Here is a 26,729-nt window from a genome sequence, read left to right on the forward strand (position 1 = left end):
TGTCCGCGTACCCATGCGAATACCGTTTTTTTTTACGTTCTTACTTGCGCGGGCTCATTTAGCGCGTTTCTACGCCACGAATAGTTAGCGCATTACGGTTCCCGAATTTTAACACTGGCGCTAGGCCGCACTGATGAGGTTGATACGTTCGTTTTTGCGTTCTTTTGCTGCCCAAGCACATAGACAACGCTCAAAGATGGGTGAGCTCGATGCAGCACCACAATGTTGAAGTTAACTACCTTTATGGGCAGGGCGGCGTAGGGTGCGTGTGAACGCAGAGACAATGTTTTGGTGGACACAGGGTCTGCATACGTCTTCTATAGGACACGATTTTTCCAGATCGTTGCGAAGTGTATTTACCGACTAGTTCTCTCGCAGAGTGCTCTAATTTGTCTTATACCGGTGTCACACGGACACTTTTGAAAGCGATCGAGACCGATCTGGATCGGAATGTTCGACCGCGATTGGCTCCCTTCCGCACATTGAGCAAAGAAGCCAATCGCGACCAAGAAATTCGACCCATATCGGGCTCGATCACGATCAAAAGTGCGCCGTGTGACCCCCGTATTAGGCACTGGAATGAAGTCGTGTTTGAAAGAATAACAAATGTAGTCTCTGCCATTACATACGAGAAAAGATTGCATCGAAGAGCTGACAATTCTCGCAACCTGTAGATAAATGTGCCGAAAAGAGTTTACCAAATTGCGTTATTTTACAGATGCGTGCATTGGTTCACATTATACTGAAATGCCGAGTCCTCGGGAGATGCAGGAAACCGGCGAAGCGTGAGCATACCACATCGCGGCATTGGTCTCGCGGAGTGCTGTGTTGTGGACACACTTAGTCACCAAAATCGTTATTTTCCGCTGGTTGTTTGTGCACCCATAAACTGCACAGTGCTGGCCTGTAGCCTTTTGATGAGTATATATGCCATTATTTAGGAGCGTAAGTCATTCGTGACAAAAATAAACGGAAACATCGAAGGAAAGCTACCACTCCGGAATGCAAGCGCAAGGCAAGCTCACAGTCCAGACCGAACAGGCAACACTGACACATCCTCTCCACGCCAGACCGTCGGAAGCGCCCTCGTGAAAACGTCTATAGGCATCGGCAGTAGACATGGCCGGCTTCCCCGCAGTGATAGCAGAGCGGGCGGTGGTCGGGGGCGCGCCAAATGTCCGTCTTCCTCTGGTAGCTGCGCTGGGCGACGGGCGGCCGTGCTGGCGGCGGCGGCGGTGGACGACAGAACTGCGGCGTTACGGGGGCCTGGCGCGAGCGCGGAGGAGGGCCTTGACGACGGGCGACGGCGGCGTAGGTCATCGCTTGCGGCGGTGGTTGAGGCGATGCCGGAACTTCTGGAACTTCCAATGACCGCTCAATCTCTTCTTTAACTATGTCAGCGATCGAAGTCATCTGAGGCTGCGACCTTGGGAATAAGTTCTGCAGCTCTTCCCGTACAACCGCTCTAATCGTCTCACGCAGGTCGTCGGCGCTTAGCGCTTGAGCTTCGGCGTAGTTTGTCAGTGCACGGCGGTTGTATGGCCTGGATCGCATTTCAAGCGTCTTCTCGGTCGTTATGGCCTCCGAAAGAAATTCTGCCACAGTCTTGGGTGGGTTGCGCATCAATCCGGTGAATAGATGCTCTTTGACGCCCCGCATCAAGAACCGAACTTTCTTTTCCTCAGACATATCGGGGTCGGCGTGGCGGAAGAGGCGAGTCATCTCCTCCGTGAAGATCGCGATGTTCTCGTTCGGCAATTGCACTCTGGTTTCTAATAAAACTTCGGCCCTTTCCTTTCGCACGACATTCGTGAAGGTCCTCACAAAGTTCTCACGAAATAGGTCCCACGTCACCAGGGTGGTCTCTCTGTTCTCAAACCAGGTCCGAGTAGAGTAATCCAACGAAAAATAGACATGGCGCAGCTAGTCGTCATCGCTCCATTTGTTGAACGTCGCGGTCCGCTCGTATGTCTCCAGCCAGGTTTCAGGGTCTTCAGCCGATGATCCACGGAAGGTCGGTGGCTCCCGAGGTTGTTGGAGCAGGATGGGGGACGCTGGGGCTGCCATTGGGGTCGTTGAATTGGCCTTGATTGCTGTGGTCTTCTCGGGAAGAAGTCTGTACTCCGGGAGAAGTACTTGCTGCCTACGGCTTGCTCGATGGTTCTTGGCGACGTTGGCGTTGTCCTGCGGTTTCGGGCTTGGATCGCGGCTTTGCGGGGGCGTTCGCTGCATAAACGCACTAGCACCTCCACCAGATGTCACGTAGTATAGTGACGGTGAAGCAAACAGTCGTAAAACTGTGTATGACGAAACTGGTTGTTTATTGGGCGAACCTGTGCCCACAAAAGCAAGCTACACACAAAGCACAGCGATAGCGGCGAACACAGTCGGCTATCGTCGAAAATCTGATCAGCAGCGAAACGCGACGCCTTTTATAGATGAGTCATTGAATGTTCCAGATTATTCCCTGGTGCCCGCGTGTCTTCCAAAAATTCTAGACAATTCGCGTCGGTCATACAATCAGATAGCATAAGCGTCGGTGGAAACAGGCAACGGAAAGAAGCATCGATAACGTTCTAGAAACTTCCGATACCGGTGCGTCCTGCGCCGAGCGATAACGTTTAACATTTGTTAGTGGGTAGAAAGCGGCCACCGGTGAAAGATAAACGTGTATACGTGTCAATATTTTCGTGCCTTTCCCGAACCTGAGCTTTGAGAGGGTTCTTTGTCTTATGTGCCGTTATGCATAATGAATCCCACTAGTTTAATCTCGCTGTCTATATATATTTGGGGTGCACGGTCAACCCCCCGCACATGTGCGCTCGGTGTAATGGCACGATCCCGCTCACCTCCTGCAACGCTGAAAAAAGAGGTGCCACAACATCGGCGGGAGTTGGGTGCGACATGATGGCCACTTCGATGCCATCGAGCGCCCCCTGGCGGATGAGAAGCTCCTTGCCACAGGCGTGCTCCTCGGCTGGCGTGCCAAGAACCACGAGCTGTCGAGGGCAAGACAAAAGACGTGCTTACAACGCAGACACAGAAGACTCGACACAAGAAACGTTGTGCTGTAGCCGGCGTTACGTGCTCAGATTTGGAATAATTTGGCATAGCAGTTAAAAAAGAATAAAAGAGCGAGATGGAATGAACAAATTTCATTGTCCTGGCGAGGAGCGACATATGTTCAACCTGAAAGCTAGCATGAGAAAATAATTTACTTCAGCAGCCCATTAGCAGGAACGAAGTTGACTATATCGTTACAAGGAGCCGGACATAGTGAACGAGTAAACTTATCGTGAAAGCGAGGATCACGAGGAAGCAATTGTCAGGAGTGTAAGAGTGAGCTAGGGTGTAGTTGGGAAGCACTTCTGAGGGATCAAAGTGAACTTACCAAATATCCCTGACATTCACGTAACATTCTAATTTGTCATGCCATTGCTGACCGACGAAGTTAAATCTCACCGGTGAGAAAAAAGCCCCCCAAAATTTAAAGTAAATGGGGGTCAGCCCCGCAAATTATGAAATAAGGTAATATACGTCAATATAGTGCGTCAATACAGTGCGGTCTCGTATCCGGCAGCATTGATGCCTTCAGGTAGCATGTGGGGGTTTATTGGTCAGTTGCCTTCACCCCAAGAGCTCACGCACACGTGACGCGTGCGGCAGAAAGGATGTTCAACATCTGCCACCAAGGCTTGTGATTGGTGGCGCTGGCCAACACTTCCAGGTTTAGCTCTAGTAGATAAATCTAAGTACCCCAGAAAGTAGATGGGAAAACGGCGCCGCGGTATCTGATTTGTTAAGAGCATTGCACGCGTAATGCGAAGACGTGGATTCGCGCCCGGTTACCTGCGGCAAGTTGTTTTTTCTTCCATTTTCATTTCAATTACTTTATCATTTCTTTAATTGAAATTTTAAGCACAAGTAAATTCCCCTGTGCTGTTCTTTGTCTCTGTTTTTTGACTTCTTATGATATGACTGTGTGAGGCGTTTTATTTCTAAAAGGGCCAAGGCCACAATTAACGGACGTGCGAAAGACGCACTTGTTTGCTACTGGCAATATGGTCGAGCTTTGTCAACAATTTTTTGTCAGTGCGCTCATGTCACCAAAATACATCAAAGCTATATTGCAGTTAAAATGTATATAGCCCTACTATCGCCGTAATTAACGAGTTTAGTTTGGATTTGGCCCTTATAGATATGTAACACAGTCATTGGCTAAATTTGATTGAACCATTCTATTTGCACTAGCATCGGCTACCCCCCCCCCCAAAAAAAAAAGACTAAATATCAGCGCATGAGCAATATCGCAATATTTTGCAACAAACTTAACATCCCAAATCCGTCTTCTTCGGTTACATCCTTTATTTGGGATCACTTCTTATTTTAGAAATAGGCCGGTCCCCGATCTCTTCATTTCCGTCGTAGTCCATTGGAAATGTACAATCTTTGGCGAAAACACGGTAACAAGGCAACTAGCGCACGTGAAACAGAATGTATGCGGTCATTTTGGTTGTTTTGGTCAGGAGGCGTTCACGCAGTACTGGTTGAATGGCTCTGGCTCACTTTGGTTCAAGCAGGTGCGGCACTTGGCTCATTTTTGATTCGGAACTCTTTTATTGCGATAGCTATTATATGGACACTCAAAAGCAGATTTCTGCCGTCGGCGTCGCCGTCGCCGTAGCCGTCGCCGTCGCCGTGAGGTTCCGTATGACGTCAATGGAGATGAAATCGTCGCCGCGTGCCGAACGCTGTATGTGCGAGTGAAAGGGGTTCGAGGGGCGCGCGCTTTCACCGGGAGTGAACGCACGGCGGAGAACAAACGCGCGTTCTGCGCCGTGCTCGCTTAAAGGCTGCAGAAGTAAGCGTCTCTTTCCTCCTTTACAATCACCATATATTTAGAGCAAACGCGCCTTCTTCCGACGCGCGAGAGGACGTGGGCGAGGGGGAGGGGGGAGGGGGAGGGAAGGGAGGTGACGTTTAGCTGCGGCACCAAGTGCCTATTTATATCAGAGGCTCCGGCAACAGTCACCAACGCCGCACGCATTTTGAGCGAACGCGGGCAAAACGCCGACGGCGTCGACAATAGTACTGCGTGTTGCAGGTGCTGCTGCATGTCCAAGTTTATACAGCTGATAAAGCTAATTTCATTACTCCGTATAGCTCTCTACAAATTTGCTATCGCAATTGATGCTTCGCCTTTCAGGTGAAACTGCGACAACTTTTTATTAAGATAGCAATTATATGGACACTCAAAAGCAGATTTCTGCCGTCGCCGTCGCCGTGAGGTTCCGTATGACGTCATTTGGAGATGAAATCGTCGCCGATGATGATGATAAGTGGTTCTTGAGGGAAAGGGAAAGATTGGCGTTATCTTCTGCAGCCCTTGAGGGAGCACGGCTCAGCGCCAACGGGGAGGGGTAAGTGGGAGCGAAAGAAGGGATAGAGTGGAGTCGCCATGGCTGGGCGAAGCAAAACCGGCAGGCATAGGCGGCACGTATCAGGCCGAGATGGAAGGCCTTGGTGTGCTGCAGAGTCTGCAGGGGTGTTGTGCCAGGCCGGTCAGGCCCGGGGTGGGGTGGGAGGCCGTGAGGCCTTCCCGCTTGTAGAAATGTCCTTAGAGGCGTGCGGAGAGCCCTGACGAGTCAAGGAACTCCACGACGCCTCGAAGTGCAGAAAGGTGGTGTCGGCCGGGGAAGAGGAGATCTTCCTCCTTGCCAGAGGGGAGGCCCAGGCGGCGGAACTCCTGCAGGAGTGGGCCCCGCTGCTGAAGGTACGCCGGGCAGGCCAGCAGGAGATGTTCGATCGTCTCCGGCTCCCCGCAGGAGCTGCAGGCCGGGGACGTCGCTCGTCCCAGTCGGTAGCTGCGTGCTGCCGTCCAGCTGCAGCCGATGCGGAGCCGGAGAAGGAGCGAGGTCTCCCTGCGAGCCAGGCCTCGCTGGGGGAGTGGTCGTGGGGGGCATCCCAGTGCCACCCGTTTGTCTGGGTGGTGGGTCGCCAGGTGTCGCTGCAGCCGCGCGCCGAACGCTGTATGTGCGAGTGAAAGGGCGCGAGGGGCGCGCGCTTTCACGGGGAGTGAACGCACGGCGGAGAACAAACGCGCGTTCTGCGCCGTGCTCGCTTAAGGGCTGCAGAAGTAGGCGTCTCTTTCCTCCTTTACAATCACCATATATGTAGAGCAAACGCACCTTCTTCCTACGCGCGAGAGGCCGTGGGGGAAGGGGGGAGGGGGAGGGAAGGGAGGCGACGTTTAGCTGCGGCACCAAGTGCCTATTTATATCAGACGCTCCGGCAAGAGTCACCAACGCCGCACGCATTTTGAGCGAACGCGGGCGAAACGCCGACGGCGTCGACAACAGTTCTGCGTGTTGCCGGTGCTGCTGCATGTCCAAGTTTATACAGCTGATAAAGCTAATATCATAACTCCATATAGCTCTCTACAAATTTGCTATCGCAATTGATGCTTCGCCTTTCAGGTGAAACTGCGACAACATTTTAGAGTCCACGTTGCAACCAGGAATTGACCTGTGTGGATTACAATGAACAATAAAATAAAAGACACCCAGGTGTACTTTACGTCTCCGTCAAACTTAGCCCAGTTTCGGTTTCTGGATGTGGCTCTTCTAGAAAAAAAAACTCCTCATGTATTTATATATATATATATATATATATATATATATATATATATATATATATATATACCCGTTCTGCTACGCTCTCTCGTCCCCTTTATACCGCTACTTTAGGACCTGTTTTCCGCACTTCACACACATACACTTTTGTCTTTTACACTCCCAATGTTGCAGAATTAAAATGAACAGAAGGCTGTCAGAAATGCACCATCACTTTAAGCATGCATTGTTCATTCTGGTAGCCTTTGTTTTGGCAGTACTACGACTGCTACAGCTTTCCGCGTTAGCGAGGAAGGTACTGTTCCTATGGGCTGTATAGTTGGATGCGTAGAGCTGCACCTTGCCGCGCATGTCCTTGGATGACTTCATCGCCTCCTGCACAGCGAGAGCGGCGCCCACCGATGCTTCGGCAATCAGGTTGTGCCCGCAGCCGTGACCGATGTCTGGGAGGGCGTCGAATTCACAGAGCAACGCCACGCACCGCCCTGCGCAGTGTTTGAGCCGCGAGAAACATGTAAATATCAAGACGAGTTGAGCACGAACTTCATCAGTTCACTGTTTAGTGGTCACGTTTTAAGCCACACATGCGTATATAAATTTGCGTTCGATAGAGGCATGGTATTGACCAAAACGGAAGCGCCCTTCGCTAATAGTGTGTTCACGATCACATTTCGCTGGAACACGTTCGTACAGGCACTATTAGCGGAATAAATTTTTTAAAGCGTCAGCTGTTATGGGCTCATTTGAATAGCCGTTTCATTTCGCGATGGTGTCCGCCGCCGCTGCCGCCGCCACTGGTGACCGTAACCGCTATCGCCGTAAATGCAGACAAAAGTACCCGGTCCCCGCCGGCTCAAACCCAGGCCCGCTGCGCGGGAGTCCGATACTTTACCACTGAGTCGCAAAAGCGCTTGTTATCAAGCAGCGGAAAAACGCCCTATAAACGCTCCGTAGGCAGGCGCGCAGGCGCCGACGACGAGATGCGGTTCAGACGAGGCGCGCAGTCAAGGCGATCCCGAGCCTCCACCAGTATACTCTCGCCATCTAGTTAAGGTGCCGGCAAACGCAGCGTGCCCCACCTGTAAGTTGCATATCGAGTGTGCTTTTAGAATACGGTTTAGTGGGACGAGTGGCAGTGAGGCGCCCGGCGTGGAAAAATACTGTGGCGGCGCTGCGACCGAAGTGGATTGGGCCGCATCAAAGTGGCGTCGTCCGAAACTGCTGGCGATATGGCTCGGCAGGGACATTCGTACTACTTCGCGCGCTGCTATTTTCGTTCAGATGGTGGTGTTCATAATTGCATATGACATGTATTTATGCCTTAAGAATAAATTCCTCTCTTTCTCTTCTTTATTTTATTTTATTTTTTAATGCCGCAAGGTGATTGCGCGTGCATTGCAGCCGCCGTGTCGGCTTTCATTCTATTATGTTATTGTACGGTTTCCTTTGGAGAAAAAATATTTTTCATAGTTCTTCAAGGAGCATGTATTTCTCGTGTGTATTGTTGCGCATATAGTTTTCCATCAGTAAGTCTTGCGAAACGCAGACGAACCTTCCGCAGACGATATGTAACCTGCCTGCTTGCCACTTCAAACAAGTAAAGCATATCTGTCCCATCCGGCGCCTTTTACTCAGATTTACGGGAAGCATTGTGCTTAACTCAGCTCAACTGCTCAACTCAGCAGCTTGTATTTTGTAAACGGCTGGTTTCAGTTATCCGCTGCACTATCATAACGACCATAATGAAACAATTAAAGGAAGGGCAGGTCTCACATACACGTAGAGATATGGGCAGATATGTTGCGTTCGTTGAAGAAGATAAGTGTGGTACCACAAGGGGCACCCAGTTTTAATGGGTTGAAAACGTGTTGAGACTGTCAAAAAAGTTTTCCTTGTCTGAATCAGGTTAGCTGATTTACAGGCAGCCCCAAAACGGGGCGTTTATATTGAATGACAGCTAGGAACTTGGGAAGCAGGACTTATAAAACACCCGTGCATAAATTCTATCAGGAACTGCCCTCTGAGCAACAGCCACGATTCTCCGGCAGCACAATCATTCAGAATAACAGTCGTCACTTGCATCGGTCAGTTTGAGGCTTGAATAATGCTGTTATGCATTACATTTGAACGGCAACGACTATTTGCGTCGTGCAGTATATCAATAACACTAGCATATACAGGGTGCATGTCCCCGCTATCACGCAGCACGATTAAAAAAAAGATGAACGGAGTTACGCGGAGCAAACCTAGGGCGTATTGTTTCCAGTACAGTGGAGTAGCCACCAGTAATTTTTTCGTTACTCAGATTTAATTAGATAATAGTAATTAATTATCTAACTCGTGAAGAACTGTCTTAATTATAAAAGTGTCAATGAGAACATTGTAGAGCAACATGCAAAACTCCCGGTGCAGCTTTATGTTGCTCAATACGTGCTACACAAATGTGTTTTTCCGAGTGTGAAAGGAGCCCGCGAATACACGCAGATTTGCCATGCGATGGCCGCTCGACGCACTTTGCGTGTATTCGCGGGCTTACGTAGCTTCATGTTGCAGAGATGCCAGTTACTTTTACAAGACAGTAGCAAAAACAACAGTTCACCTGTATAAAACTACATTTTGTACCGGCCGTCAAGTCATGGGCGCACCAAAGCAACTAAAACATTAAAAATATGTATTGCACAGACGTTGTGCGAGAAAAACTGGGCGTACGCCAGCGTCCGCGTAGCGAACGCGCACTCGCTAGCAGACGACGCGCTTGACAATGACAGCAACATTGAAGACGTCGCGTAGTAAAATCCATGCCTCAAATATATATGTTTGGCAAAATTGTGTAAACTTAAATTTGCAGTTGAATTAAAGCACTATTTTAAGAGCGCACTATGCGCAATCGGCCTCGCCGTCCGCAGGGAAAGTACGTTGAATATGCCGCGGAGCGTGTCTCCGCCCCAAGGAGGTTGGGGCGGAGCAAGGAAGTTTATACAGCTGATAAAACTACTATCCTTACTCCCTATATCTCTCTACTAATTTGCTATCGCGATTGATGTTTCGCCTTTCACGTGAAACTGTGACATTTTTTTTTCCACCAGCGGCGGCTCAGCGGGAGAGCGCCGTTCGGCCCCCTCGACCATTGTCTAGTACACTCAAGTTGCATATAGCAGTTGCATGCTGCACGTAACTGGACCTGGTGAACTCAAGCAGGCTAGGTGACTATTTGTCACCAGCCCGTTTGAAGATTACAAGAAACAATCATCATCATCATCATCAAACCCAACAACGTACCGTGCCATGGGTCGAGGGATGTGAGAGATTTTCGCCACGTATTCTGGATACCTCTTCGGTACACGTTATGGCGTCTCCTCGCAAGGTACGAACCGCTGCTGAACAAGCGAATCGGCTACAACCAGGCATCATCGGGCTCAGCAAACGGCTGTGCTGACTGCTGAGAGCATTACAAGCCGCAGCTCGCCGTCGACGCCGCGCGGACAGTTCAGATCGTTCTCGTCAAAACGACGTGAAGAGACTTTGCCGCGAAGACCCTGTTGTGCGTGGTGCCGAATTTAGAGCTACTCTTGAGCCGCTCCACCAACTTACGCTGTCACTGTGCTGCGTATGCCGCGCAGGCCTGTGACTTTTTAACGCGATAGCATTAAGGGCCCCGTGTCGTGTGAAAATGCGGCGTCGGCGTGCATGTCGGCGTCCGTGGGGGCGAAAATCATCCGCAACCACCCCGACCGCGCAGGCCCTCCGCGTTGCGCAAGGTGTTAGTGCAGCAGAAAATCATTCCGAACCACCCTGAACGCGCAGGCCCTTCGTCGTGGTGCAAGGTGTTAGTGAACAAAAATTGAATTCTCACAGTGAAATCCGCCAGAAAAATGGTAAAGTAGAATTTAAGCACAACCTTCAGACATGGTGGCGTGGAATTGTTATTTGAATGTACGGGAAAGCATAATTCTGTTATGAGGGAACTTAAACACAAACCTCTTTTGCCAGCATTTTTACCATAAGAACACCGGCTCACTCGCGGAGCTTACTTGCGAAAATGTTATCTAGATGGTGCTGGCATCCTCGGCAAGTCAAATTGGGACTTGGCCTGAGAAATGCGTTTTGGACAAGCGTGCGCGTCGGGGCAATAGCAAACAATTCATAAAATAATGAAAAAAAAAGTCCTACGGCCTTCACATTTTAATATAAGACGACTTATATTGCCCCTGGAAAAACGTGTTCCCAGCAATGCATTTCGGTTTAAAAGTGAAGCCGACATTAAGGGGATCGTTGTAAGCTTGGTCTTTGTAAGCTGGCTTTCCCACATTATGTGTTGCAGTGAATGAAGCCTACTTGCCGAATGCGGACGATGCGATGCGCATGGGTCCCGATAACGCTATCGCGTTCTGCTCCTAAAGGCGAAGCTTAGGCGTCCTCCAATTTTTTTTGTGTGTGGGTGATAGCTACTGATGTTTTAGAAACAAGCGACGAGAGGCGCTACTCAGCTTTCAGGAATTCGGTCAAGAAATTTGGTGACGCATTAAGGCCAGGAACACTCACCGCGATGGCTCAATGGCTAATGCTCTCTGCTGTTGAGCGAAAGGTCGTAAGTTCGACACCCTTCGCGGTGGCCGGGTACTGGCGTGGACGAAATGCAAAACGCTCGTGTGCTTAGAGTCAGATGCACGTTAAAGAACATCGGCTGACCAAAACTAATCCGAAGCCCTTCATCAGAGAGTTGATACCGACCAAATCTGTAGTTTCGGGGCTTTCAAACTTGCACTTCACTATCATTTTCATAACAGTTCAGGTAGAACGTGCGGCTGATTTTTTCGCGATTCTGTGCTTTCATATCTATAAACGACATTTCAGGGTGTCGCTGGAGCTCGCTTCTAACCTATGAAAATGATTCGGTTGATTCGTGAGGCTTAACACCCGAAAACAACGCTTACAATATACGCATAGTGGAACACATTGAATTAGTTCGGGCTCCTTTGGGCTGCAGCTAAATCTAAGTACCACGAGCGCTTTTGAATTCTGCCCCCACCAGAACGCGGCTGCCGCTAGTCAGAAATTCATCTCGCCACTTGGTGCTCAGCCACAGAAATTATTTGTAGCCTTCAAGAGTGAACCACTCCGTATATATGCAGCCCACCAAGGAACTCTTCAGCTCACCATCGGATCCCGCTGGAGCGTCAAACTCTGCCCTGAAGGCTGTCTTCAAGCAGTACTCTCGCTGCACGACAAAGCCTTTCCCTTCCAGGAATTCGCAGAGTTTGTCGTGAGCTTTGACTTCCGTCAAAGCCAACTCGGGGTTCTCGAACAGGAAACGACTCAGCTCCCAGAGCTCTTTGGCGTGGTCGTCCACCACCCTATTCACCAGAGGTGCGAAATCTGTGGTGGTCATGACTAAACGGACGTTCTTGAGCGGGCGAGCTGTGCTGACAGAGAGACCGCCTCGGGTATACGTTTCTGATCCGCCGCCTAATAACCCTTAGGGTTGTCTGCTTGTAGGGTGCACGAGTTGTCTGCTGTAAACATAGGCAGTGCTTCTTTCTGGTCTGTTTTTATGACTCTTTTGTCGGGTAGCATTCGTTACGAGTAATAAAAAAATGTCACTGCGAGTAACTGTTCAGAATTTATAGCCTAATAAAGACGGCTTCCGGCCCCATGCGCTTGATATGCTTAAGCGGAAACTAGGAACAAAAAAGAAAAAAAAGAAAACGACAGAGAAACACTCATAAATTTGTATTTTTGTTTTGATTTGTCGGTGCAGCCTGGCGCCATTGCACAGCTATTCTCGCCTCATGAAGCCTGATCGCTAGCGATCCGCCAGCGGGGAAAGTTTTATGATAAAGGGTTGAGCACCGGATGAGAGGGATATTTTATTACAAAGGAACGCAGGAAAACGAGACAGCGGTATTGCGGCGCTATTGCCGCACTTTGAGCACTGTAGTCACGCAGAGACGCCCACTTAGGAAGGCAGCAAATACTGATTCATAGAGTTTAACGTCCTCAAGTAACACACGAGCCATGAAGGACGTCGCAAGGGGGGGGGGGTGGTGGTGGTGAAAACTTTTATTGAACAAAGAGAGAGGGTGAAGCCCGTGAGCTCCATGAAACTAGGTGTCATCCTTAGTCCGGGACGTCATTGGTCGAAGCCACCACTCGAGCCCGTTGGACCAGAGCTCGTTGTTTCTCTAGTCCGGAGCTGTTGAGCACGGTCGCCTCCCAGTCCTCTCGAGTTGGGTGGGGAATAGGGGATAGATTGGGATTCTGTTGGCAGGCCCAGACCATGTGATACAGATCTGCCAAATTACCACAGTGCTGGCATTTCCCATTGATTTTGGGATCGAAATGCTTTACTATAGCTGGGCAGAGCAACGTATTAGTTTGGAGGCGCCGTAGAACGCGTTCTTCAGTTTTGGATAGGCCTTTTGCCGGAGGGGGGTACACCCGGCGCTGCTCGCAGAAGTAATGTCGAATTGCACTGAACCGTAGTAGGGGAGTAGGACATTCAGGCTGTTTAGGGCAACAGGGAGGTTCCCGGGGAATAAGTGCGCGGGCTGCTGCGTCTGCAGCTTCATTACCTCGAAGGCCCTGATGGCCTGGAGTCCAGATTATTCGTTTTGGTGCGGGATCCCGATCCCTGATGCAGAGTCTCAGAATTTTGTTGGCTAGTGGAGAGATTTCCCCTGCCAAGTAGTTTTCACAAGCCCTTCGAGAGTCTGTGAGTATGCATTTGGATTGAGGGTGTGCAGCCGCCAAGGCGACAGCGACTTCCTCTGCTTGGTTTATATTCGCGGCTCTAAATGAGAGTCCGTCCACCTGAGTTCCCTGATGTACAACCGCCGCCGTGTAATATCCCCTGGGCGAAGGTCCGGCTACATCCACATAGTAAACCCCAGTACGGGAGCCAAGCTGTCTTTCTTGCGCTTTGGCACGCGCCTGTCTTCGTCCTTCATGTGTTTCTTTCGTCATATTACGAGGGAGTGGGGGCACCCAGAGTTTGGTGCGCCACAGCTCTGGGATGCGCTCCGTGTGTTCAGGTTCGCAGTTGTGTTGAATGCACAGGCGGTCTAGCAGGCGACGCCCCGGGGCGGTCTGCATAAGCCGTGTGTATTGATTTGTGAGGTGCGCCTCCCTGAGCTCCTGAATAGAGTTAAGGACCCCCAAGGCAGATAGTTTCTGATTGGAAGTGCTGATGGGCAGGTCTAAGGCGCGTTTGGTTACTTTCCTGAGGATTACATCAGCCCTGTTCTCGTCGTGTTTAGTCATTCTTAAATACGGAGTTGAGTAAAGAATCCTGCTGGTTACAAAGGCGTGGGCGAGCCGAAGCGCCTCCCTACCTCGTAACCCCCCGCGTTTGTTTGAGACTCGGCGGATCATACGTCCTACCTGTTCCCCTACTTTGCTTAACTTGTCCAACGTAGTTCCGTTTTTTGTTCTGTTATTTATGAGAAGGCCTAAGATTCGGATCTCAGAGACCACCCGAATGGAACCCCCTGATAGAGTCAAGTCCAGGGTCGTTCTGTCTTTTACGTTTGCTCGGATATGTAGGAGTTCGGATTTAGCTGTAGCGCACTGCAATCCGCATTGAGTCGCGTAGGCGTCCACGATGGAGGCGGCCTGCTGGAGACGGTCTTCCATTTCGCCTATACTGCCCTGATTTGCCCAAATTGTGACATCATCGGCGTATAGTGCGTGATGTACCCCCTCTACCTGTGCCAAAACCTGCGGGAGATTCATCATAGCTATATTAAATAGTAACGGGGAGATGACCGCCCCTTGCGGGGTCCCTCGCGTACCCATTTTAAAGGGTCCATGTTCCTCATCATCTATGCGGAGAATCGCCAGCCTATCTGAGAGGAAGTCTCTGATATATGCAAAGGTTTTCCTACCGCAATGAGTGTGGCTTAAGTTGGTCAGAATGATCTCATGTTTAACATTATCGAACGCACCTTTAAGGTCGAGAGCAAGAATTGCCCTGTCATTGTGTGTCGAATAGGTGGGTTGGATGATGTCTCGATTTAGTTGAAGGAGGACGTCTTGTGCAGACATATGTGGCCTAAAACCAAACATGGTATCCGCGAAGTATCCCTTACTTTCGAGGTATGGAGAGAGGCGGTCTCTAACCATGGCTTCCATGAGTTTGCCTACGCACGAAGTAAGTGATATGGGCCTGAGGTTGTCTGTACTAATTTGCTTGCCGGGTTTGTGAATGAAGGTGACTAATGCTGTTTTCCAATCGATTGGAAGCGGTTGGCCGTCCCAGATCGCGTTAATGTATTCCAATAGATGCCAATAGGTATCATCCGACAGATTTACTAGAAGTGTTACAGTGATATGATCTCGGCCCGGGGCGGTGCCCCTGCGCATTTTGCCCAGCGCCGCTTTCAGATCATGCATGGCAAATGGAGCATCGAGTTGATGGTTTTCCCTGCCCGCGTATTCGTATGCAGTCTTGTCCGGGTCCAGCATGCGGCATAGGTATTTATCGCAAAGAGCATCGGCTAGCTGGGAAGTGGTTCCATGAAAGCCTTGCAAGGCCCGGCGGAGCTGTTTTTGTGTTTCTCCTCTGGTTTGCGTGGGGTCAATGAGACTGCGGAAAAGGCGCCATGCGCCCTTCGAGTTCATCTGCCTAGCTACCGCATTGCATCGTTCTGTCCAGTTTGAGTCGTTGAGTTGCGCCGCGTATTCCGCCGCTTGCATGCTCAGCTCAGCTATTCGAAGTTTGAGCTTGCGGTTGAGTTTGTTTTTCCGCCAGCGTTTGGTTAAACTCCTGCGGGCCTCCCAAAGATGGAGGAGGTGATTGTCTACTGCAGGAATGTCTTCCGTGGTCTGTAGGATTGTGACACACTTCGAGTTTGTGGCAGTGAGTTGTTTCGCCCATTCTGTGTACCCACCCGCTCCGAAAACAGAGGGGATTGCATGAGAGCGAAAAGCTGTCCAATTTGTAAGCTTGGCTTGGCTCCACGTTGTGCGGGCCACTTTAGCGGAAATAGTGATTTGAGGAGACAGTGATCGCTACCGAGTGTATCGTCCAAGTTTTCCCATGTTGCATGAGATATATTTTTAACCAAAGTTAGATCCGGGCATGTATCCCGGTTTACAGAATTTCCAACTCTAGTGGGTTGCATCGGGTCTGTAAGGAGCGATAGACGGAGCGTGGAAATGAGTTCTGCCAATTTGCGACCTTTGGCGATTTCGCGAGTGTAGCCCCAATGGTAGCTGGGGGCATTAAAGTCACCCACGATCACTAGTGGATGCTTATCCGCTTCCCTAACTGCTTTATAAAATATTTCGTTGAAGACGCTTCGCTTGCATTTGGGGGAACTGTAAACATTAAGGACGTATACGCTAGGGTCTCGTCTTTTATTAGGTAGGATGTTGACCATCGTGTATTCATGCCCCTCCGAGAGATCGAGGTCTATATGACGAGCGGTACACTCCTTATGTACGAGAATACAGGTGGACGTACCCCCCTGAAATGAATTGTATCCAGGCAGTTTCGCCTGCAGTCCGGTTTCTTGTAAAGCTATGACCGCCGGCATTGAATTTAGGGTCTGCAGGTAGAGATGGAGAGTGGCCCTCTTTTTCCCATCTCTAAAGCCCCTGCAATTCCATTGGATAATCTCTAATTTCGCTTGTTTGGAATTTTTATGATTAACTTTAGAAATGCCTGCCATCATGAATTTATTGTTGGGGGGGTGGCATCATCACCACTGGGGCCTGCGTGGGAGCCTGAGTAGGCATGGAAGTCTCGATTTGATGTGCAATGGGTTGCTCCATAGTGCCCTCGGATTCAGAGTTTGCCGGGTTACGATGAACAATTTTGCGTCGACGTTGTTCCGGCATCTTAGTGCTAGCTTTGATTTCCTCCAATTGGGGAGTGAGCCAATTTTGAATGGTCTGAAGTATGCTGGCCGTGAGTATCGGCATGAGACTCTGCTTCAGGTCCTGGAGCGCTGCCTGGACTGCAAGGTTTACCTGTTGTGGAATAATGTGTTCCACCATAAGTTTGTTTTGTTCCATTATCATTTTGTTCTCTTCCTCAAATTTTGTTGCCAGCCTGCTAAGACGTGTCTCTATGCCCTCCGAGTTTGTTACGACGGTTTTGGTTTTCGAGACGCTTGTATAACCTGATAGGTCCGACCCAGACTCCTGTTCCTCGTCCGAGCTGGCCGAGGCCTGCATAGACTCCGGTTCCGTTCGTTGTGGAGCCTGCATCGCTTTCAGCGCCTGGTTTTCGCGTTATAGAGTGGCAATTCGTTTTTGCATAATTTCTAGCTGTTTGCTGATTTCGATTTCGGAAGGGGTGGGGGAGGTGGTAGCGGGAGGCTGAGAGGCGACCCCTGCCCAACTGCTCACCTTTTGCTGCGGGCTTACCAGTGGGGGGAAATCCCCAGCCTGGAAGGTAGGCGGCTTCGACCTCGGCCCGGCCTGTACATTGCTCGGTTTGGGCTGTCCAGTCTTCCTTTGCTTGGAATTCTGTGGCTTTTTTACGCCATTCTCGGGAGGTGCTGGTCCCCCTTGTTTGTGGTGTCCCGGTTGTCCATGTTTCAGCTGGGGTGGAGTGGGCTTCCATGCCTTCCTGAATTTTCCCACACATTCCGCAGAGCCAGTGAAGTGGTTTCCGCCGCAAATGAGGCACTTGGGTTGGCAGTTGTGCTTCGTTGGGCCTGACGGGGTGATGTTCACATTCGCACCACAGTGAATACACCGCTGATCGTCCGGGTTGGGGCACGCATCCGCTCTGTGGCCCAGCGTGCCACACCGGTAGCATGCCGGAACCGTTTTCTTGTAGTAACGCACTGGCACGTTTTCGGAACAGTAGTGAATGAATCTTGGAACGCGACGTCCCTTGAAAGTCACCACTGCGACGTTAGATGTTCCTAATTTCCGCACGTACAGGATTTCGCCGTCGATCCATTCGAGCTTGTGCCGAAGGGATTCCGAGGTTTCGGTGTCTGCAACGGTGATGACGCCTTTGCAGGTTTCTCCAGCCGATTTTAAATGTCCGTGAAACGGTATTTGGCGGTCCCCGATTGTCAGCGTGACGTCCCCGATAAGCTTCGAGGCCAGGGCTTCTGTCTTCACTCCCACAACAACGATGTTTTGATCCCATACCGGCCACACGGAGACGCCAGCGTTCGCGGTACTACCGGTGAGGCCTTGCACTGCGGTGCCGATCCCACCTGGACCGAACGCAGCACGGAGATCCACGTTAAGTCTTGGCTTGAGCACAATCACCAACTCATCTGGCCGGATCCGAGGTGTTTGTGTCGGCTTCCATTGCACTTGCTGCCCTCCTGGCCTTGGAGAATCGGAGGCAGCGCCAGCTGCGGGAGCCAATCCTGTTTTGGGAGCCTGTTGCTGGGCGGCTGGCGCAGAGCCCGTTGGCTTCGTCTTGGCGAGCTTCTCTTGCATTTGGCGAACCATGATCTGAAGATATTCATCTTCTCCAGGTATAGGGTCTTGCCGTGCTTCCGCGGCCTCGAGTTCCATCCTCTGCGTCGTGCTGGGGTCATTGCCTGCCTTCGCGGCCACCGCCATGGCTGGGAAGCCTCGGCGTTCACCCCGCCGGCGTTTGGCTTAGCCAGGCTCGTGCGTGGCGTGAGTTTCAACCAGTCGTAAATTGCTGAAAAAAGGCCCACCTGGACAAATATGGTATCCAGAGGTTCCTGGCAACTTCACGGAGACGGTGAGACCAGTTTCGGGTGGATGTAGGGCAAATTTTCACAACACTCATCGATTTCCGACGGAGCCGACGTGGCATGCGTCCGACCGCCGCGTCTTGACCGGGGGGGGGGAGCATCGGCATAAATTTGTTCGTCCGGCGTTCTTTATCGTCCGCCGAGAGCATGGCACAAGCGCGTTTTTGCATTCTGTCCCCATCAAAATGCGGCTGCCATGGTCGGGAGTCAAACCCGCGACCGCGTGTTGAGCAGCCGAACACCATATCCATTGAGACACCATGGCCGGTAAAAGAAGATGGCGTGGTGTTATCGTTTCTAAAGCAGCAGAGACAAAGCGAAATCTCGGAAGGCCGAAAGGGGTCAGATGCCTATCGTGAGTTAAGCAGGGCTCTTTGCCCATTAGATTCGTGTGGTGAAATGAGGTAATAAATTTGGGGGGTTTTACGAGCTAAAACCACAATTAAAATGCAATTATTAGGCTCGCCGTTGTGGGCGGCTCCGGAGTGATTTCTTTACGACTAGCGTTTCTTTACCATGCACCTTAATCTAAGTACGCGAGTGCTTTTGTATTTCGCCCCCATCTAAACGCAGCCTCTGCGACCGGGATCGAAGCCGCTACCTCAAGCTCAGCAGCGCAACGCCGCACTTCCTAAGCTAATGCGGCAGGTGTGGAGTTAGTTTTCCAAGTGAAATATTCCATCCTTAAGCGTAGCCAGACGCAGAAATACTGCCCATACCTATCTGGTTCGCAAGAAGAACAATTCTCAAAATTCAGCGGGATATCAAGCTACAGTTATCTTTTTATATGAGTTGGCACTCCTAGCTAAAATACTATATATATATACTTGCAGCGATTGTGCTTGGGTGAAGGTGCACGCGAACAACAATAAAATAAAATGCCTTCTGTCCCTTACAAATGTAACTGAAGGTCACTAAAGGATTGTCAATAACGTGGCATGCAGGTGAACTGTACAACACAAAATCTGGTCGTTGTGTTGATGCAGGCTCCTTTAGCCTGGTGACCTGGGTCAGCGAGAATTCCTCCTATTTGTAAGCCGCAGAAATTACTGAAGGTCACTAAAGCAATGTCGATAGGATGGCATGCAGGTGAGCTGTGGACCACAAAATGTGGTCGTGCTGTAGATGCAGGCTTCTTTAGCCTGGTGTCCTGGGTCCGCGAGTGTTCCATACACAGAATACCTCCTCTTTGTAAGCTTTCATCTAGCAAAATGAAAAAGGTAATATCTAGTGTAGTGTCCCACTTGTTTTTTTTGTCTGGTTCATAATTTTGCGAAAATGCGCATCTCGCCAGATGCGCTCACAATTCTAAACAATAAAGCGACCGTCTTCGCGGGACGATTCACATTATTTGGGCGCCCGCGCACTCCTGTCTCCCCGGCAACGAGGCGGCTTACAACGTCGAGCAAGTGAGCCGGCTCAGCCGGGAACGAATCGAGACCGCATGGTCAGCTACAAAGAAATTCCCGATTATTATCGGGTGGGAAGGGTCAGGTACCCACCAGCTCATCCCGCGCGCTAACCAGGAAACAGGCGGTGGCCTGGCGCCTCCTGCAAACAAACATGTATCCTAACCCGGTGGCCTGCAGGGATTCTATCCAGGGCAATACAATGATCGATGCAAATTATGTAAAGGTAGGGCGGATGTGCCACATATTCTATGGGCATGCTCGAAGGCGGCTCCTTTCGAGGGCCGCAAAATTAAAACTGGCAGCAGTGGGAGACCCTGCTGCTCAGCTGAGACCAGCAAGACCAGGTCCGGGCCGCCCAGCTAGCCGAGGCAGCCGCTCTGAGACCCAGGGGATCTCGGCCGTCTGCTAGGCGGAGGGATGTTGCGTCCGCCCTCGTGATTGCTGGCATCAATAAAAAGTTGAATCACTCTCTCTCTCTCTCTGGATCTACATTTTATATACACTAACATAATTTTACCTGGATTGTTGTTTCACGTACAGAGGTCCATTTAGCCACAGCGTTTGACGTAACAGGTTTTCTTTGTTTCTTTTTTTAAAAGCAAGCCGGTGCGAAAATACGGATCCTGGCAGCCTGTGACACTGGCAGGCATCACAAAGTGAAAGCAATTTGAACAAGAAATGCATTTTTATAGTTTATTACCCAAAACGCTAAAAGAACATGTTTGTGGGAAAGCATGTACATGTAGGGAAAGGCTGTAGCGTAAGCACTTTCGAAAACAATCTTGAGCTTCAAGGTTTCTTTAAACATGCGCTCAACAAAATATGAAATTAAACAACACTTACAAATGTTGGATAACTTAGCTCCGCGCTTTGAAGAGATGGTGCTTCGCAGGGCAAGTGTCTTGCTGTGTGAGCAGGCGACATACTTGCTTGTAAGACCACCTGACGTTTCTTGTACAGCCCACAAAAGCTATGCACTTGCATTACGACCAAATGATGTTGACATGCAACTTTTCTGTGGCAGCTCTAGCAACAATGTGTGTGAAAACAACAATTACATTGGAATTGAACTGTTTTCTTCATAGAATTCTACAATGGCGCGACATTGTTATAAATTAAAGCGCGAAATCAAGGTTTCATGACAGAACCAAGAAAATTCGAAGCACCTTGATCGCGATCATTACATTACGTCTGGTACATATAGAAGAAAAATTATGCGCAAATATTTTTCGTCTTATTCACGACATCATACCATACAAGTGTTTACAAGCAGCTTTGAGACACGAGTATACTATAATCAGTAGGGTTCTCATTAGAGGCGTCTTGCCAGCCTGCTTAGCGAAATAAAAGCCCCGTTTTGACTAATTTGTTGACGTAGACAAGGAATAAACAAAAATTTCAGGGTTTAAATATGATCCCTGCAATAAGTAATACCACGTTCAACTATTCATTATAGTATCATAAAAATTTTCAATGAGAATGAGAAAGCCGAGATGCCCGATTTTTGGTAATCACAAACATTTGAAGCCCACAGATAACGAAATCAGAAAGGTCTTCAAGCTCGCCCTCGGCTTACCTGTAAGCACTCCCACCGAAAACCTGTTAAAGCTCGGAGTGCACAACACGCCCGAGGAAATAATCGAGGCGCCAGAGCCTTCACAGCTGCTCAGGCTATCCGGCACCCCAGCGGGCCGCAACATACTCGACGAGATAGGTCTCTACCCCTGTCGACCAGTGCCCTGACGCCGTGCGGATTCCCAGCAACTTCAGATCTCAACTGCACATCGCGCCCATTCCCCGCAATATGCACCCCACACACAACGTCGGCAGACGTCGGGCCGGGGGTAGAGCTCTACTCGAACATGTCCGTAAGAACCACATTGAGGCAAGCTTCGTGGATGCCGCGGCATATGTCTAACAAGAGGCGTTCGCAGTCTCCATCGTCGACTCTAATTCCAGGATCACTTGCTGCGCTACGGTACGTACTTCGGAGCCCTTGGTAGCCGAACAGGTTGCAATCGCGCTGGCTGTGCTCGATGGTCGCAGAGAGGCAATATATAGCGATTCCAAGGCGGCAATTAAGGCCTACCAAACCGGGATTGTCTCCCCTCAGGCCCTTCGCATTCTCCAAAGCTTGAAAAGTTTATCTCCGCATTCGCTCATTTGGTTTCCCGCTCACTTGGTGTTGACTGAAGGCTCTCCCTCTAACCTTAACGAGAGAGCGCACGAGGACTACTGGACCGCACCGCCTCCGCAGTCCCCCTACCCCGCGGGGACCCATTGCTCACATATAATGAGATCACCAAGCATTAGTATCTGTCAAGATGGGTATTCCCCCTTCCGCACCCTGCCTTATGCAGGGCGCGGGTGGTGACCCTTAGAATTTTACAAGCTCGTGCGTTTCCTAACCTTGCGGTTCTTCACGCTATATACCCTGAAAAGTATCCCAGTGCGGACTGCCCTGCCTGTGGACCAACGGCAACATTGAACCATGTGTTGTGGAAGTGTGAAGCCATCGGCTCCGCCTTCAGCGAGGATAGGTTGGCTGCGCTTTTGGGCAGCCCCGAACTCAACGACCAAACCCTGGCCATCCAGAGTGCCCGCAATCGGGCCGTCAAGCTCGGCTTGCCGGTCCCTACGTGGGACTAGCCGGGTGACACGGGGTCTCCCCTGCGTCTTCTCTGGACCTAAATAAAGTTATTTCACTCACTCGATCACTCACCGAGTAAAGCACAGGAAAAAGTTCTTTTTTTGTTTTAATTCACAAAAATAGCTTCACTTCTACACTTTTCAATTAAAATTATGAATATTTTCCCCTGTACTTGACTCGGCTTCATTACCGTGTTGGCTTCATATCATTCATTGTATAGCGAGGGTCTCGAGTCCGGCAGGTTTGATGCCTTCAGGGCCGGTATTTTGTAGCGATGTCTTTAAAGTAATAATGCCTTTTCGCGCTTATCGCGCTTTGTCAGTGGTCAGAGCGATGGTCCACTCGCGTTATCACCGTTGATATCGTGAGCCGACCGTCGCTCTGACCACTGACAAAGCGCGATAAGCGCGAAAAGGCATTATTACTTTAAAGGCATCGCTACAAAATAGCGGCCCAGGTAACATACGAGGGATTTGTTGATCAGGTGCCTTATCGTAAGAAAATTCAAATACTAGGTGAGGCCGTTGGTCAAAAGGATGTTCCGAACAGCAGGAGAATGATGAGTCGGAATGACTTGTCTTGTGTCCTTCCTCGTTCTTGCCAATTTTGTGCTTGTTTCTCATATAGCAAGACACACGCACGCCCGAAGTCAGCGAGGGAATTCCGTTTATTCACAGATCGAACATGTCCGTAAGAACCACATTGAGGCAAGCTTCGTGGATGCCGCGGCATATGTCTAACAAGAGGCGTTCGCAGTCTCCATCGTCGACTCTAATTCCAGGATCACTTGCTGCGCTACGGTACGCACTTCGGAGCCCTTGGTAGCCGAACAGGTTGCAATCGCGCTGGCTGTGCTCGATGGTCGCAGAGAGGCAATACATAGCGATTCCAAGGCGGCAATTAAGGCCTACCAAACCAGGCTTGTCTCCCCTCAGGCCCTTCGCATTCTCCAAAGCTTGAAAAGTTTATCTCCGCATTCTCTCATTTGGTTTCCCGCTCACTTGGGGTTGACTGAAGGCTCTCCCTCTAACCCTAACGAGAGAGCGCACGAGGCCGCGCGAGGACTACTGGACCGCACCGACTTGGACTTAAGGTCCAAGTCGATAACGCTTTCAACGCACAACGCGATACCACCGGATACAAACATCAGTTACGATGCCTTGAATGTGCTAGAGCTAGTCACCGTTCCACCTCGCTCCAGCGTAATGATTTCCGTCGGTACCGAAGTGCCTGCAGACATGGAGGGCATCATCGAGGGCGATCATCACTTACTGCTCGACCGTGAACTTTGCGTCGCTAAAGGCATAGCTAAACTACGTGAAGGGAAAGCAAAAATGATGCTCACGAACTTCAGCCACGAATACAAGCACATTAAGAAAGGCACCACGGTCGCCTACATTGATGAAATAGTACAATCCAGCGGTGCTTTCGCCTTCACGGATTCTAGTGCACCTTCAACGACGACTGTAGTACCTGACCCAACTTTCGACGTCAATCAGAACGTTCCCAGGCATTAGAAATAAGAGCTAAAAGCCCTGCTCCTGCAATAGAAGGACTGCTTCTCGTCATCGTCAAAATTTAGACCGACCCCTGCCGCCAAGCACCACATCATAACCGTCGAATATGCCAACCACTCAGTCAGAGCCCGTACCGAGTTTAGGCGCGCGAACGCGAGGCCATAAGGCAAGAAGTCGACGAAATGCTACGCGACGACATCATTGAGCCATCCAAGAGTCCGTGGGCGTCCCCCGTCATGTTAGTAAAGAAGACGGAGGGAACCCCACGTTTCTGCGTCGACTACCGTCGCTTCAACAAAATCACGAAAGACTTATACCCTCTCCCACGTATTGACGACGCCTTGGATCGACTCTACAACGCAAAATGTTTTTCGTCGTTGGACCAGTGGGGTGAATCTTCCTATAACTCCCATTGGTTCTCGTATAGCTGACGCTCAGTCGACGCTAGCGCCAAGGCGTACTTCAGTTAGGCCGTAGCGGATGGATGACGGTGTTACGGTGGCGAAAAAAAAGTGGCGCGATTTTTTTACTCTTCTTTTCGCTGTAGCACCTTTTTTTCTTACTTTTTTATGATATCGTTGCTCCACTCGCTTCTCCTTTCCCTCATGACTTTCCTATCCCTACTTGCATGTCTCGCATGCCCTACCCTCATGCTTCGTGCCGTGCTTTTTTTATTTCTTTAGCTGTCCGCGGCACGATCTTTTTTTTTCTTTGTCGCGGGCGTTATCAAACGCACCACCGGACCAAAGCGCGGGCTCCTCTCCTGTCCGACCGTGCCAGGCGTTACACCGTGCATTCGTGCTTGTGCGCAGTGGGTTCTTTTTGCGTTTTCATGCACGCAATCCCGTTCATTATTACGATCAAGCAAGCATGTGCCCAAATTATATTAAACAAATAATTACACTTCCAACACAACAGTTCTTTTGACTCACTTTATTGTGTTCGTTTGCGAAAACCAGAATTGGAGCAGACACTGCAACACACTATACATAGAATGCAATAAAACGCGGACGGCGTTTCATGTACGCACATGCAAAAACATTTATTGTAATTGCTCTAATGGCCAATGCGCAGAATAGCTTCTCCCTGCCTGCTTGTCGCTCGGTCCATGAAATCCACCTCCGTGAAGTGCGCCGAGCATATCCTGCGGTTGTTGACCTTATCTCTGGGCAAACCCATTAGGTCCAACCTTCCAGCGTAGTTTAAAAACGATTCCATCCTGAAGAAAAGTGAAGATAATAAATTATAACATCGCAGTTGGAACATACAAAACTGAGTTCTTTTCGCGTCGCGGCCGAGTATTAGTAGTGATACATCAAATTTAATTCTCAGAAACGCATCTTTAAACGATGGCGACCAATTAGCTAGAAATAAGTACAAAGCGGGCACCTGCACACGAGTTCCCTGTAATACGCACAGGTGGTACTATATTTATCAGGAGCTTTATGTTCGCTGCTTGTGGCATAACTATTTACTGCATCGTTGTGGTGTTTTCAAATCAGCTAGCTGCTGCCTCACCACCGGACAGCCATGTACGACTGCGCACCATTACTATCACAAATAAAAACCGGGAAGTAAACTGCACAGTGCTCACCTGTTATCTTTAGGGATGCGGTAGAATTTCACGTCTCATGGCTCACTTCACCTTGATGTGTTCGCACACCATTCAACCACAGACGAACAGCGACAGCTGCGAGACATTGCGGGGGAAAGCCGACCAACGTGCAACGGTTGGGCACCACACGGACCACACGGCTAGCGGGGAAGGCGAAAACCGCAAAACTGACTGCATAATGCCTGAAAAACGAATTGCTGCCGTTTTCGCCATTATCAGCACGGCCGACGTCGAGCGCCGGGGGGGGGGGGGTATTCTGCAAGAGTCCACCTAGCGGATTGTCCATTTCGGCTGTCGCGATTCACTCCAGCTACACCAGCGAGAAGGAGCCAGCCATTCTCCATCTCGTTCGTGCAGCTGGCGCCAAGCGGCGACCGCCGAAATGGACAGACCCCGGGTCGAATAGGCCCGACTGCACTCCCTAAAACAATCAATCAAACAACTGCGAAGACGGTAGGCTTGACGACGAAAGTGGCGCAGACGCAAGCACCATTCAGGGCAGAGACAGCTGACAGTGCCAGCGCGCTCCTTAAGCGCCGTATTTTGATCTGTTGCAGCACCGAACGAGTAGTTCTCCGTCTCCCTTATTGCAAAAGCAACGCACTGAAAAACTTCAGAGGGAGTTTGTGCACCTCAACAACAACACCGTGTCTGTGCTCCTCGATGATAACCACGTTTGAGCGACGCGCTCCTCCTCACATATTGGACATGTCCTCGGGCCAAATCGTCAACATATTTCCTCCGTCCCTTTCTTCTGACCCCATATCTTGTCCCTTGATCGAAGACTCCATCAGAACACCTCTGCCCCAGGCTCTGGTAGCTGCACATCCAGCACGTCGAGCGACATTTACTATTTTTAAGCAACATCCGATGGGCTAACAGCGACGTCGACTGGGACAATGAACCGTTTGTGCCAAATAAAGTTAGCATCTCCCTCTCTTACTCAACGAAATCTTCCTTGCAAACGTTGCCGAAATGAATATAAGAAACACAAACCCAGTCTAAGTTAACCTGGCGACTATCTACTAATTTCCTTTATCTAACGTATGTGCAAATGTGTGCGTTTTTGGTGAAGTATGTGATTTCGAAATTTGGCAATACAGAAAAAAAACGCGGCATCCTAAGACGTGAAATCTTCAAGTGCAAACTGGAGTGCCCGGAGTTGAAATCAAGCGTATCTTTGTCCATAAACTTTCGTAAAGCA

The 26,729-nt window shown here is 50.0% G+C and overlaps 2 protein-coding genes across 3 annotated transcripts in view; both read right to left on the minus strand.

The window, feature by feature from the left end:
• LOC119459174 (peptidase M20 domain-containing protein 2) overlaps positions 1-3,029 on the minus strand; it is a 55,294-nt gene extending 52,265 nt beyond the window's left edge. The window contains exon 1 of the mRNA XM_037721000.2: positions 2,850-3,029. Within this exon, the coding sequence (XP_037576928.2) occupies positions 2,850-2,906 (57 nt within the window). The 5' untranslated portion in view covers positions 2,907-3,029. The remainder of the gene's footprint in view (positions 1-2,849) is intronic.
• LOC125946976 (peptidase M20 domain-containing protein 2-like) overlaps positions 1-12,137 on the minus strand; it is a 180,138-nt gene extending 168,001 nt beyond the window's left edge. Inside the window, exons 1-2 of one of the 2 annotated variants that reach the window (XM_049671212.1) lie at positions 11,790-12,137; positions 6,972-7,117 (exon numbers count right to left, since the gene is read on the minus strand). In XM_049671212.1, the coding sequence (XP_049527169.1) occupies positions 6,972-7,117; positions 11,790-12,021 (378 nt within the window). In that variant the 5' untranslated portion in view covers positions 12,022-12,137. The remainder of the gene's footprint in view (positions 1-6,971; positions 7,118-11,789) is intronic. The other variant, XM_049671213.1, reaches the window with a different exon arrangement.
• Positions 12,138-26,729: the final 14,592 nt, after the last annotated feature.

This window comes from Dermacentor silvarum, chromosome 7 (assembly GCF_013339745.2).
Source record: "Dermacentor silvarum isolate Dsil-2018 chromosome 7, BIME_Dsil_1.4, whole genome shotgun sequence".
NCBI classification, from domain to species: domain Eukaryota; kingdom Metazoa; phylum Arthropoda; class Arachnida; order Ixodida; family Ixodidae; genus Dermacentor; species Dermacentor silvarum.